The sequence below is a fragment of the Phyllobates terribilis genome, unplaced genomic scaffold (genome assembly GCF_046119375.1).
Source record: "Phyllobates terribilis strain yellow unplaced genomic scaffold, ASM4611937v1 Scaffold_7__3_contigs__length_470593459, whole genome shotgun sequence".
Classification (NCBI taxonomy): domain Eukaryota; kingdom Metazoa; phylum Chordata; class Amphibia; order Anura; family Dendrobatidae; genus Phyllobates; species Phyllobates terribilis.
Genome location: NW_027362767.1, coordinates 130,626,486 through 130,640,508, shown reverse-complemented (window position 1 = coordinate 130,640,508; position 14,023 = coordinate 130,626,486). Strand labels below are relative to the sequence as shown.

At 42.0% G+C, this 14,023-nt stretch overlaps 1 protein-coding gene across 2 annotated transcripts in view; it reads right to left on the bottom strand.

Annotated features, from left to right (window-relative positions):
• Positions 1-7,461: 7,461 nt before the first annotated feature.
• TEDC1 (tubulin epsilon and delta complex 1) overlaps positions 7,462-14,023 on the bottom strand; it is an 84,373-nt gene continuing 77,811 nt past the window's right edge. For both annotated transcript variants that reach the window (XM_073639148.1, XM_073639149.1), the window contains exon 8: positions 7,462-7,823. In XM_073639148.1, the coding sequence (XP_073495249.1) occupies positions 7,485-7,823 (339 nt within the window). In that variant the 3' untranslated portion in view covers positions 7,462-7,484. The remainder of the gene's footprint in view (positions 7,824-14,023) is intronic.

Genomic DNA, 14,023 nt, shown 5'->3' with positions numbered 1-14,023 from the left:
GTGTTTTTATGATTGACAGCTGTCACACACTAAAAGACGCTTTTTTTTGCAAAATCTAGTTTTTGCATCGCCATATTTTGAGAGCTATAATTTTTCCATATTTTGGCCGACAGTCATGTGAAGGCTTGTTTTTTGCGGGACGAGTTGATGTTTTTATTGGTAACATTTTTGGGTACGTGACATTTTTTGATCGCTTTCTATTCCGCTTTTTTGGGAGGTAAAATTAACAAAAGCCAACAATTCAGGAATTGTTTTTTGAGTTTTTTTTATGCCGTTCTGCGTGTGGTAAAAGTGATAAGGCAGCATTATTCTTCGGTTCAGTACGTTTACAGCGATACTACACTTACCGTATATTTTTTTTTAATGTTTTGGCGCTTTTACACAAAAAATTTTATAGAAAAAATATTTTTTTTTGCATCGCTTTATTCTGAAAGCTATAACTTTTTTATTTTTCGGCTGATGGAGCTGTATGGCGGCTATTTTTTTGCGGAACAAGATGACGTTTTCAGGGGTACCATTTTTATTTCCATTTTGCTTTTTGATTTTATTCCACTTTTTGTTTGGCAATATGATGAAAAAGCATAGTTTTTTGCTCCGTTTTTTATTTATTTTTATTACGGTGTGCACAGAAGGAGTTAATTAATGTGACAGTTTTATAGATCGGGTTGTTTCGGACGCGGCGATACCAAATATGTGTACTTTTTTTGTTTTTGCATAAATATACGGATTTATTGGTTTCATATTTTATTTATTTTGTGATTTATTTTTTTTTAACAGTTTGAAAACATTTTTTAGACTTTTTTTTTTTACTTAGTCCCTGTATGGGACATTAATTTTTATTTTTCTAATCACTGTTCTCATGCAATGCAATATACATGTATTGCATTGCATGTGAGCTTTGCTGACAGTTTCACACAGTCAGTGTCTCCTGCTAGACTTCAGCTGCAGGCTGTGCCTAGCAGGACACCTTACATGGCAGACCCGGAGGCGGCAGGTCCTCTCAGACATCAGGGGGCCGTCGGAGAGGTAAGTGGACGACCCCCTCTCCTCTCAATATCTTCTAAATGCCGCGATCGCTATAGATCGCGGCATCTAGAAGATAGTAAAGGGTTAACATCATTGGGACCTGATCCAATCAGGTCCCGATGATGTCCCCTGTCACTGCTACTTATCTGAACCGCAACCGCAGCGCCTGCAGGACCCTGGGGGTCCTGAGCGCTGCGGGACCACCGACCGGTTATAAACGTCGGCGCTGCACAGAGCCCAGGCAGCGCCGACGTTTATGTACAGTGGGCGGTCGGGAAGTGGTTAAATGACGAGACAGTGAATGCAAATAGAACCTAGAATAAGATATTGCATTAAGTGTCAAAGTACCATACTGCTTTTATTGTCATTACTTTTAAGATTGTGTTTACTTACATATCTTCATAACCATTTGTTCCTATAGTTAAGACTTTCTTTCTGTGGTAGAAAAATAAAATACCTTTGGTTGACAATCTCCGCATCCTCATTATCTGGGTTGCTACATCCTAGTAACCTGAAACTCAACCGAAAAAAATCAACTAGAGTGTAAGTTGGTATGCATGCCTAATAGGATCATGTTCACATTGGAAATTAAACAGACAAAACCCAAGACAGAAACAAAATGAACATATACCGTGCTGTATGTAAGTAAAAGCAATAGTGCATATAAATACATTGGGTATTTCAGAAACACAGTTTTTGATTAAAAAAAAAAAAAGAAACTTTAAAGCCATCCCACCAGTGTCAAGGTGTGTACACAAATTCTGGATGGCCCTAACCTCTAGTATTAAAACCTCACCATGCGTCATAGTGACATCAGTGTGAATAAGGGCTGAGCAGGACCAGGTCCCAAACATGAACACATAGCAAATCAATAATTAATAAAAAAAAAATAAAAATCATGGCACCTTCCCTTCAATAAGCCCCTGACCTGCTTTCAGACCATGTTTGCAACTTTGAGCTGGACATTACATTTAAGTAGCTTCCCATTTGCTGTGTGTCCATGTTCGGGATCCAGTCCTGCTCAGCCCTTATTCACACAGACATCACTAATACGCATGGTAAGGCTTTAATACTAGAGGTTAGGACCATCCCGAATTTGGGTACACCTTGACGCACGTGGGATGGCTTTATAAGGTTTTTTTTTTTTAAATCAGAAACAGTGTTTACTAAGTATCCAATGTATTTAGGTGCACTATTGCTTTTATTTATATGCTTACAGCAGGGTATATGTTAATTTTGTTTCTGTCTTAGGTTTTATCCTAGTAACCTGTTCACATTCACCAAACAGGGATAGGAGAGCAACATGCGAGGGGTCTGACAACTAATGCTAAAGTGTAAAGAGAGCCTGATGAGGAAAGGGCAAGCAGGTGGTCCTAAGTGTCAGCAGATTGTCACAAGTGGTTGTAAACTGTTGCAAGAGTCATTTTTACAACCTCTATTCAAGACATTCTGCCTTTTCATGTAAGGCTGTTGGAGCCTCCAGTCGAATTAACTTATGCAAGATTGTGTAACCATCAAGCTTGTTGCCTCCCGTGAAGGAAAAGTTCTTCATGTCACCTCTGTGTATGCCTTATATTTTTTCCCCCATCCATGAGTGGGCAAATAATAGTATTAGAGTGGCTCTCGGAAGAACAGTCTTAATTAAACCTTAAAGGGTTTATTCCAGCCTCAACAGAAACATGAATAATGTTGGACCCAGCGCAGGCCATTCTGATGTTCGGACACCCAGCAATTTAGAAGCTTTTCAAATTTGAGAATACCCCCTTAAAGTGCATGGTGGAATCCAAAGTAAAAAAACAAAACAAAACAGGTACTCATTGAATTTTTTTTCTAAGGAACCAACTTGACAATCCCATTTCTTTGAGAAAAATCATACTTTATCCTAACATCCTGACCTTTATGCATGACAATGAGTTGCTTCACCAAGGAAAATTGGAAGAGTAAATTAGGATGATTGTAGTTGATTGCGTTTTCTGCCAAGGAGTGGTGGGGGGATAAAGCCTTGGGCACTGTGCTATGTTGATGCCGCTTTCTTCATAATTTGTCGTCTGCTTATTTCTCAGAAGGAAATCTTGATGCGTTTGACCATGATAATCATACACTGAATTTTAATATAGATAAAAAAAAAAAAAAGAGCTGCGTTGTAAGTACCCAATTGAAAAGATTTTTTCATTAAAAATCACAATTACATTGCAAAATTAACACTTAAGCAAGTTACTACAGGGCAGAAAGAATACACAATCCGCTATGAAACAAGGCACGTTCTGTATAAAACAAATACATTGCATATATGTTGCAGATACTCATTAATTATTCATACATGCTAATTTCAAAGCTGAATATTTATGCAATGCGGGGTTGCTGTAGTCTTTTCAGTTTTTATTTTTTACTTCTTTTGTAAGATCAAAGCCTTTCATCGTAAATTATGTAAGACCAGCAGCAATTTATAAAGCCAGAAAATGCTGTTCCCACCGGACAATGTTTTTTGAAAACAAGTCTTTTTTCTCTTTGCTAAAATTCTTTATACTCCATAGTTTGGAAAAATCTAAAACGCAACTCAAAATTTGTACAGAATTGCAATAGGTATTAGGCTCCATTTTTCTGCTGTACAGCATCGATTCGCTTCTGAAAGCCGGAGGAGAAATAAAAATTAAAAAAAAGCAGTTTGCTATCTCTTCTGGGTAGTAGTATTATAATATTAATTTTCTAAAATTTCTCTAGTTAGGGTAAAAAGATATCATATAGCAGGTAAACGTGGAACGTAACACCTAGAAGAGGAAGTCGCTTCCATACTGTCACGGGTGTGTCAGGTGTGATAGACAGTCGTTCTGGATCCAGCTGTAGAAGGTCACTGTGCTTGGCATTGCAGACGCCTTCTTGATCCTCTCATCTATGTAGTATAGTTATATCCTTCTTCCTTTAGGACCCAGCAGCGACCTCCACCTTCTGCTGCTGAGTGACACACCCTTGCTTGGTAGTTAAAAACTCAGTCTCTCCAGAGAGTCGCCGCTGATAGTTCTATGTACCTCTGTGCAGGCTTGGAGTACTAGCAGTCGGCTAGTCTAATTTTTGGTGCCCTTGAAGGACAGTTGGCGTGATCTCTCTGGTGTCTGCTCAAGCTAAATGTATCCCCTTTGTTTTGTTTACCTGGTTTTCTTTACTTTGTAGTGGAGCCTGACTAGTGCTCACCCTGTCCGTCCCATCTAAGGGCTAGCTCTAGGGACATTCAGAGATTAGGTTCCTGCTCGGCGATAGGTGTGGAACCTATATAGGGACAATAGAGTAGGCAGGGTGATATTAGATCTGCCTAGGGGTTTCCACTCCCCCTTTCCCTAGTTGTTGGGCTCCCTTCCCCCTGTTGTACACTTGTCCCTTCCTTCACCTTGTGTGACACATACATTCCATAGTTCTAGAAAAAACAAAACCCTTGGTTCTAAAGTTAGAAGCCAAGATTTTATTAGACACCAAGGGCATGACTCCTCAAGACCGGCGTTGTTCATGCCGGTCTTGATGAGGATATAGGCTGGAATGAATCAGGACCGTCGGAGTAAAGGTGCGTACTTCTCTGTGCGCCTTGCCACAACTTACTGCAGTCCCTGCTGGTTTAAGATCTGTGGCCTAGCAAACCTCGCCACATGAATTTGATGAGTGGCGGTCACCACGCCACTGTCCCGCCTCCCCAGCTCACTTTGCCGGAGTGAAGTAAGAATGGCGTGTTGTACCAAAACTCTGAACTTTTCAAAGCTTTTTTTTTTTTTTTTTTTTTTTTGAGACCAGAATGCTGGCATAAAAGCTTTGATAAATTGGGCCCCAAATAAATAATGATCCATGCCACCAAGGTTTTTTTTTAATTTTTTTTAAATAAAAACAGGAATAGACTACCAATTATTTTTTCCATGTGCAACGGTTCAAAATAAATGTACAAGTGTGACATCTGTGTTGGTGTCTGTCCCCTCTATTCCTGCTTCAATTTTCGGCCGATGCATGGTGACTATTCAATAGACCTGTTTTGCTCCTGGGACCCGTGCCTCTGACCAGTCCAAACGTTTTGGGGTTAAATCCTTGTTAGTTTGTGCCACTTCCTGCTGGCTGTCAGTCCTGGGTGGGGCTGCTCGCTATTTAATCCCCTGAGAACCAGTTCCACTGCCAGTTATAATACAACTAGCTCTCGTGTTGTGTGCGTTTCACTTCCTGTGTCTTAGTGGATAATCTTGAATTTGACTTTGGCTTGTTACAGTCTTTTCTCCTGCATGACGATTTTGTACCTTTGATACCTCCTGGTTCTGACCTGGCTACCTGACTATTCTTCTTGCCAGCTTGCACTACCGAATTGCAGCTGACTCAATGGCCCCAGCCTAGAGGTCCTTGTGTAAGTCCAGATCCCTGTACAGGATTTAAAAGGTGAAGGCCCTGCTATCTGGAAAACAGAGTAGCCAGCATCTAGCCTGTTGGTGGCAGTCATTTTTTTTTTTTTTTAGAGCTGCCAGTTGACCACAAACACCAACACCTATCGAAAAAAATAAGCCAACAGTATAAAATGACATAGAAAAATATCTTTACTCTTATAGTAAAATTAGATCAAACCAAATATTAAAAAAAATGTTGAAAATTAGAAAAGTTTTTTTCTTGTGCAAAAAAAAAAAAAATTGTGACTTTTTGAAATGTTTAGCCACACTTACTACTGTATTTTAACTAAGTGGGTGTAACATGGGAGTGGGTGGATATGCTAATAACTTTAAAGACTTAAAATGTAATCTCACTCCAGCAAGGGGGTGCTGTCAATTTGCGTTTTCTGAGGCTGGTAACTCTAATGAACTTATCCTCTGCAGCAGAGGTAATTCTTGTGCTTTCATTTCTGGGGCAGTCATCATGAGAGCCAGTTTGAACACAGCGATTGATGGTTTTCATGACTGTACTTGAGTATACTTTGAAGGTTCTAGCATTTTTCAGGATTAATTCATCTTCATAAATCCAAAAACATACTGATAGGGTGTCACGCACGTGGATCCACTGTATCATGGTCTAGGCTTACCTTTGGAGGGGCTTGGCTGAGCAGCCACCTGGTTTTCGCTAGAGCTCCTGATGGTGGAGTTAGGTTTGAGCTGCAGGTGGCTGCCAGGTTCCACTCCAAGGGCAGTTTCCGGTATTGTGGCAGCTGACCTCAAAGGTCAGGATCGCAGACACGGACTCTGAGTCCAAAGCAGGACTGATTAGTGATGCAAGTTCAGACAGTGCGGCTAATGGAACACTTGACAGGTGGACACTGGTACTGGTTCTGGTACCACTGTATCAGCTGCAGGCTCAGGTACCGCCAGAGTGCATCAGATTCAGGTAACACAGATAACAGGAACAGGTTCACACTAGGTGGGTTCAGAAACAGGTTCAGGGACCTGACAATTAATTAGCAGGGACAAACTCAAACTAGCACTAAAGAGGGCGTTGTACGGGCACCTACCTACAGGACAGTATGCCTTAAGTACTATATGCCTCCCAGCTATTGGCTGGGGGCAGATTCAGAGTGTGCGCACTATCCGTCTAAGAGGCAGGGTGCTCGCACTAACTGCACTGCCGAGAAACCAGCGAGCCGTACACAGGACCAGGTGCAGGACAGAAAAAAGTAGCCAAGCAGCCGTGACGGTGAGTATGTTGGTGTTCCTGCTGGGAGGGAGAGTAACCGTGCAGGGACGCGGCATTAGCGTTACATAGGGAATATAGATTGTGAGCCCCAATGGGCTCAACGATACTGATATCTTTAAAGCACTGTGGAATATAATTTCGCAGTGGAATATAAGTGACTAAAATAAATAAATCTTAAAGTAATGATGTACTGTCATTCTATTTACTGAGTTAAGTGGTTCTTGTCATATTCTGGCTTAGAACAGGTGTGGAATAGGGTTCAGTACTGTATGGAACTGTGTACCAATCATGCCTGTGAAAAACACACCTGATGGTCAAATACTTTCTGATCAGGTGATTCCACATATGAACTCATGAACAGGCATACCCCTACATTGGAAGCCATTCAAGACGACTACCTGATTAAATTACTTGAGAGAAGGCCAAGTGGATGTGAAGCTGTCAGAGTAAAAGGGTAATACTTTGAGAAATCTAAGGCATAACACATATCCTGGTTTGCTTCAGATGTGTTTCTTTACTACTTGTTTCCCTATGTGTTCTTTTGTGGCTTTGCGGCCTTCAGACTGAATCTACTATGTGCACTTTACAATAAGAACAAGGAAAACCATTGCATGAACCATTATATTCACTCCAGATGGCCATTGGAGAGCAAATGTAGTATTAAAATGCGGCCAGTCAGATGGACGATAGTGAATGGAACTGATGGACTGCTCATAAAAAATAAAAGCCCCAAAAGAAATGGGAACACTTAAAAAACCATGGCAAAGAAACACAAATTCACACAACGAACTTTGCAATAGATGACAGAATTTATTATATAATTAACCTTTTCCTGGAGGAATACAAATAATACCTTCAAACTCTTCGGTAATGTCATCCAGCCATTTACGGCACTGACCTTGTAGTCCGTGATACTCTGCTTCCATTTTAAGTATTTCCTCTTGTAAACGTTTCGTCACTTCAGTGACATGGACGTTATTCGTAGAACAATCCTTATTTGTAGATGTCTGAAGCTTGGGTTCCTTAAGAAGAAGTCGATACGAGCCGTGGATATCTTTGGCTTCGGCACCCCGAGGTTTAATATGTTCCATTTTCTTTTTTACCTCTTGCTTTATTTTCGTCAGTTCCTTTTCACCAAATTCTGTTTCAGTTTCTTTAATCTGTCAAGTGCAGCATGGAGACAATACAGAAAGGAAAATTAAAAGTAATTCTAAAATAAAATATGAAAACAATGGGCTTTATGCCATGAAAACAACTTTCCGATGAATGGTAAACCTGCCTACGCCGGCAGCATTGTAAATACTCGAATGGAATGGAAATTATTAGTAAGAGAGATCATCTGTTTGATAAACAAAATGTCATTTACACTTTCTGAATGTAAATCCTCTACACTTCGGGCTAGAGGTGCGCTGCTACCAATATACATTTCCGTTCATTTCCCACTGAAAAATCAGGAAATGTCAAGTCTTTTATATAAATAAACTGAATTGCAATAAGGCATCTTTAAAATTGCTTTCTTGCTCTACTGGTCATTATTTTTAGATGTTCCCTTCTCAAAATCTTCCTCTATGTCTAAAGTTTAGCTAATTAATGGGTGACTTGTTAATAGGGGGGGGGGGGTGGCCTGTCTATGCCTACTGCTTTTCCTCAAAGGCTGTTCCCTTGTTTATGTGATCCAAAAGCTGCCCATACGCAAGCTCAAGTCCACTATTTTGGCAGGGTTGATGTGAAGGATCCCCACCTCGCCTCCCGCCTGATGTCGCTATTACGTCAGATGAGTCTGCACTTTGCACCAACTTGACAATCCGCACCCCTTGGGGACACGTAAGGTCAGATTGCTATAGTTTTACCCAGACACCCCCTGTCCGCACAGGTTCAGAAAGGTACTGAGAGTGAGAAAAAGTGGCCCATTCAGTCACTGACATGGCACCACACTCACTCACACCCCTGACAGGCTGAGAGGCCCCCCCATCACTGACCCCAGTGAAACAGAACCTTATCAGCCCGGTAGAGCCGCCACCAGTTCCTATTCGATATAAGCCCCAGTCTGTTAACGGGAATTATATTGGGCCAGAAACCAGCCCTGTTAGCATAAGAGTTAACCGAACAACAGATGTGTGGATTAATTGATGGAGATAAAAGAGCAGCCCCAGGTTAAATTATATATTTAATCGCCTTTAGGGCACACTAGGCAATACACTATATATACAATGGTTATACATATCTTTCCGCCATCTCATTCACCCCCCCAACTGACCTATCTATCAACATCAATGGCTGTCCATTCTCCCCAGTCCCTCAAGCTCGCTGCCTTGGAGTGACCCTGGACTCTGAACTCTCCTTCAAACCACATATCTAAGCCCTTTCCACTTCCTGAAGACTCCAACTCAAAAATATCTCCCGGATCTGCACATTCCTCAACCATGAATCTACAAAAACACTAGTGCACGCCCTCATCATCTCCCGCCTTGACTACTGCAACCTCCTGCTCTGTGGCCTCCCTTCCAACACTCTCACACCCCTCCAATCCATCCCAAACTCTGCTGCCCGACTAATCCACCTGTCCACCAGCCTCTCCTCTCTGTCAATCTCTTCACTGGCTCCCCATTGCTCAGAGACTCCAGTTCAAAACCCTAACCATGGCATACAAAGCAATTCACAACCTGTCTCCTCCATATATCTCTGACCTAGTCTCCCGTTACATACCCACACGCAACCTCCGATCCTCATAAGATCTCCTTCTCTACTCCCCTCTTATCTCCTCCTCCCACAATCGCATACAAGATTTCTCCTGTGCTTCCTCCCTACTCTGGAACTCTCTACCCCAACACAGACTCTCATCGACCGTGGAAACCTTCAAAAGGAGCCTGAAGACCCACCTCTTCCAACAAGCCTACAACCTGCAGTAACCACCGCTGCACGACCAGCTCTACCCTCACCTACTGTATCCTCACCCATCCCTTGTAGATTGTGAGCCCTCGCGGGCAGGGTCCTTGCTCCTCCTGTACCAGTCGCTGTCACATTGCGTTCAAGATTATTGTAATTGTTCTTGTATGTATATCCCTTTGTCACATGTAAAGTGCCATGGAATAAATGTCGCTATAATAATAATAATAATACATATATAATAGTCAGAGATGCAAATACAACAGTAATGGTACAAAAGTATGCAGATATTAAGAGTCAGTTACCAGTTAGATGAAAGGCCTGGCTTGCCGGGGAGGGGCTGCCACATGGGAGGCTTGTGGTCCCCTCTGTTGCATGACTTCTCCCCACACGATGTGTTGTTGCGGCCTCCCAGGAAAAAAAGCACTAGGTCAAGATCTGCATGAGCATTTAACTCCTCTAGGTCATTCCCCTCCTGTCCCCTGGGCTGAACCTGAATCCCCAGCAGATAATAGCTCCAAAACGTCAGATGGGTCATAACTCCTTAAAGGACTGTCCTATGGAGGCGGTTCTGGTGTCATCGGATCCAGCCGGGTCCCTGCTACGCATGGAGATTAAACACAGCCGTATTATTGGTTTCCGAATAGCTGGGCTATGTATCTCCCTAACCCTATGTGCTAGTGTCACGGTGTGTCAGATGTGACAGACAGTCGCCCTGCCGTTGGTTGCAGAAGATCTCTTCGTTTGGCATTACAGACATCTTTCTTGAATCTGTGTCACTTTAGGACCCAGCCGCTACCTCCCTCCAGCTCTGATTGACAACCTGGCCTGGGTGTTTAAATACTTTGTTTGCTGCAGGGAGGGGCCAGTGATATTCACATGTTTCCTTGTGAAGGCTTGGATCTGCTGCAGTCTGCTTACTTCCTTTCTGGTGCTAGGAGGCCATTCGGTATAATCTCTCTGAAGTCGACTCAAGCTAAGATGCTTTTCCCCGTGTGTGTCTCCCTTGTTGTCTTTAGTTGCTAGTGGGGACTGACTAGTGCTCACCCCCCCCCACTTCCCTACCCAGAGCCAAGCGCTAGGGAAATACAGGGCTTAGGTTCCTGTGCGGCAACTGGTCAGGAACCAATATAGGTACAATAAGGGAGTCAGGGTGATATCAGATCAGCCTAGGTGGTCTCCACTACCCCTTACCCCTAGTGTCTGGGCTCCCTTTCCCTCTTCCCTTTGTGTTGCACTTTGTCTTACCCACACCTTGCGTGACAGCTAGACTGAGTCGAGACCCATGCGGACATTCACCATGTCCTGGGGATCTCGGAAATCTACTTGATGTATGGCTAGGATGGATAGGATTTCCATAACTCGATATGGAATTATAGCGGCCTCAAACAAAGGAGAACGCATAACTTGGATCCACAGAGGGTCTTCCTGTAGTAGCTTACCAGCTAGCTGGTGAGGGTGTAACTCCTTTGTTTGAAGCTGGCCGGGTGTCTCTTTACAACTACATATGCTTACATGATGATTGTGAGCTGCTATTACATCCCACCACCCTTCAAAATTTGCCAGCAATTTTATTCCATGGGGTCCTCCTGACTCTTCTCCAATGGGAAATACCAAAATAGAGAGTGATCAGGATGTTGGCTTTCATTCTCAAGCATGCACACTGAGGGCAAAGCCATGAAAAATGTTCACCAACTTAACCTTCTTTGATTAAAAGCTCTGGCTTCTTTGAGCCAGAGAAGGGCGGAGAAAGATAGGAAACAAGTAGGTGGGAAGGTGCACTTAAGTGTTTAGCCACGACGAGGGTACACTGAGCGCCTGTGCTTGGTCTAAACAGTCATTGTGTGCTGACCGAGTCAATTTAACACTAGAACTACCGCATTTTTCATAATACCTATAACTACCATTAGGGGTCATTTTGACCCCCATTCAAAAGTACTGATTCTGGAGTAAAAATAACTTTTTTTTGCCAACAAATGAAAGAACATTTATTTTAACTTAGTAGGAACAGTGTTAAGATCAAGTACAGCAGTTTAAACGCATTTTCCTTTTACATGGTCATAGCATGCGGTGTCCAACAGTTAACACAAACAGTACTTTCTTCCACTTTCCCTGTGCATTTTCCACAAACTGGTTTGTTACAGCTTGCGCAAGTTTTAATTGTTTTGTTTTCGTTGCATCTTCCAACTCCACATTTTCGACGCTTGCGGATTTCTTGTCCTTTTGTTTGTGGTTCAGACATTGCGGATGATGGGCCACTTCTTGATTCCAAATAATTCTTGCGAAGGTCTAATGCCAGCTGAAGAATGAACTCCCGTCTGCTAATTTGACTCCCAGTTGCTGTTTTATAGAGTATTGTTGCGTTTATAGCTGCTAAATCAAGTACATTACAAAACACCTGAACAGGCCATCGGCGGCTTCCAGATTTTGTGGTGTACTTTCGAGCTATCTGGTCTACTGTGTCCACTCCAACCTTTGTTTTATTGTAAAATTTTACCGTTTCCGTTTTTTTTTTTTCTTGTCGTTTCCAACTGCTACATCTGGGTGAAGACTACTGAGCAAAATTACATTCTTATTTGGTTTACCTTGGTAAACTGTAAGAGTGATGTCACCATTCTTCATCAGAGTAGTCTCATATGTATTTGTTCGTAGGTTTTTTGCCAAAGATGGAATCTCTTTTCTTGCACGGTTCATCGTTCCCACAATGCTTGTTCTCTTGGCTTTCAGTGTATTGGCAAGTTTCAACGAAGTGAAAAAATTATCTGTAGTAACATTTCTTCCCTTGTTCAAAAATGGATCCATTAGTTTGAGAACAATGTGTTGTGCAAGAGACCGATCAGCCGGTCGTTGTTCATCTTTTCCCAAATATGGAAACCCATTGCAGAGGTATTTGGATTCTACGTCAGCTACCAGCCAGAATTTTATTCCAAATTTGTCCGGCTTATTGGCTATATATTGGGTGAAAGGACATCTTGATTTAGTTGGAAAAAGCTGTTCATCAACTGTCAGGTTTTGTCCAGGTTTGTAACACAGTATACAATTTCCAATGAAGCGATTCCACACTTCAGAAAATAAAGCAAACTTGTCATTCTTCAATGTATCAGATCGGGTGGATTTGATGTCAAATCGCATCAATTCTTCGAACCTACTTCTCAGCATAGTGTCTTGAAAGAAGCGAGGACCCCAAGTACTTGACCACAAGGTTTTTACAGAAAGACCATTTGCATTATATGCGCCCCTCGCATATAATATTGCAGTAAATGCATCAAGCTCGATTAGAGAAACTGTCCATTTATCATCTTCAAGTTTCTGACGAGCCTCCATTTCTATACACTTTTTTATGTGGCGAAGTATAGGTTCATCAATTAGCAACCTCCATGCACTTGATACGTTCCCATTGATGATCTCCCGTTTGGCATAAGGGGTGGGCCCAGCTGTTTCTCGTAGAATGTTTTGTTGGGACAGTCGGCCAGTAGATGCAGAAGCAATTGGGACAACTTCCCACACAGTTCCATCGCGACAAGTCTCTTTATGACCCACAGCAGGTGGAATGTCCAATGTACCTTTCTTTCTCCCTCCGTATCCAAAATATTGTGGTTGGGTCCCTCTTCCTCTACCTCTCCGCAATTGTGGTGTGGCCGTACATCTTGTTGACGTAGTAGGACGTCCATCATCCTCTCCAGAATCTTTGGTATCGTCAATTATATCACTGTTACGGCTTGAATCTGATTCTTCGGAAATATCATGAGGAAAATATTCTTCATCAGACTCTGAGTCTATTTGTTCCTGATTTTCTTCTTCTGACTCATTTTCAGATAAATTCTGAAGACATTTCAAAATTTCATCTCTTGTCAGACCTCTCTGCTTACTCATGGTTCAAATATACGTCGCAAAAAGGGACTTGTAAGATCGCAGAAGTAATAAAACGACACTGTACAAACATGCAGAGTTGTAGCTTCAACTGTAATGTTTGCTACTGAAGTGCAGACAGAAATCGCTAGAAGAGACATGGATCAAACATGTTCAGACAAGTTTAGACAAAACAAAATGCTGAATCATCCCTGATATGCAAAGACACAATTACACTCTACAACTAGGGAGAAGCACTGTGATTTTCTGTACTCTGTAATATTAGGTGACTTGCCTACTACTACTTTTATGTATGGGGTCAAATTGACCCCTTCAGTACTTCTAGGTATGAATTGTAAAATCCGGGCCCCTGAAAAAATTACAATTCATTTTTGTGTCTTAAAATATACACTACCATGAATAAATAAGTCACAAAAACTCAGAACTCATTTGTTAAAATTTTAGAAATTATAGGAAAAATAAATAGCAAAAGGGTCAAAATGACCCCTCCGGTAGTTCTAGAGTTAAAGCGTAGGCAGCTAGTGTTAATCAGTGGATGCCAGGTCCTCAGACCCACAATGACTCAAATCAAAGTGTATAAGCGCTCAAGAACCTCTGACAAGTT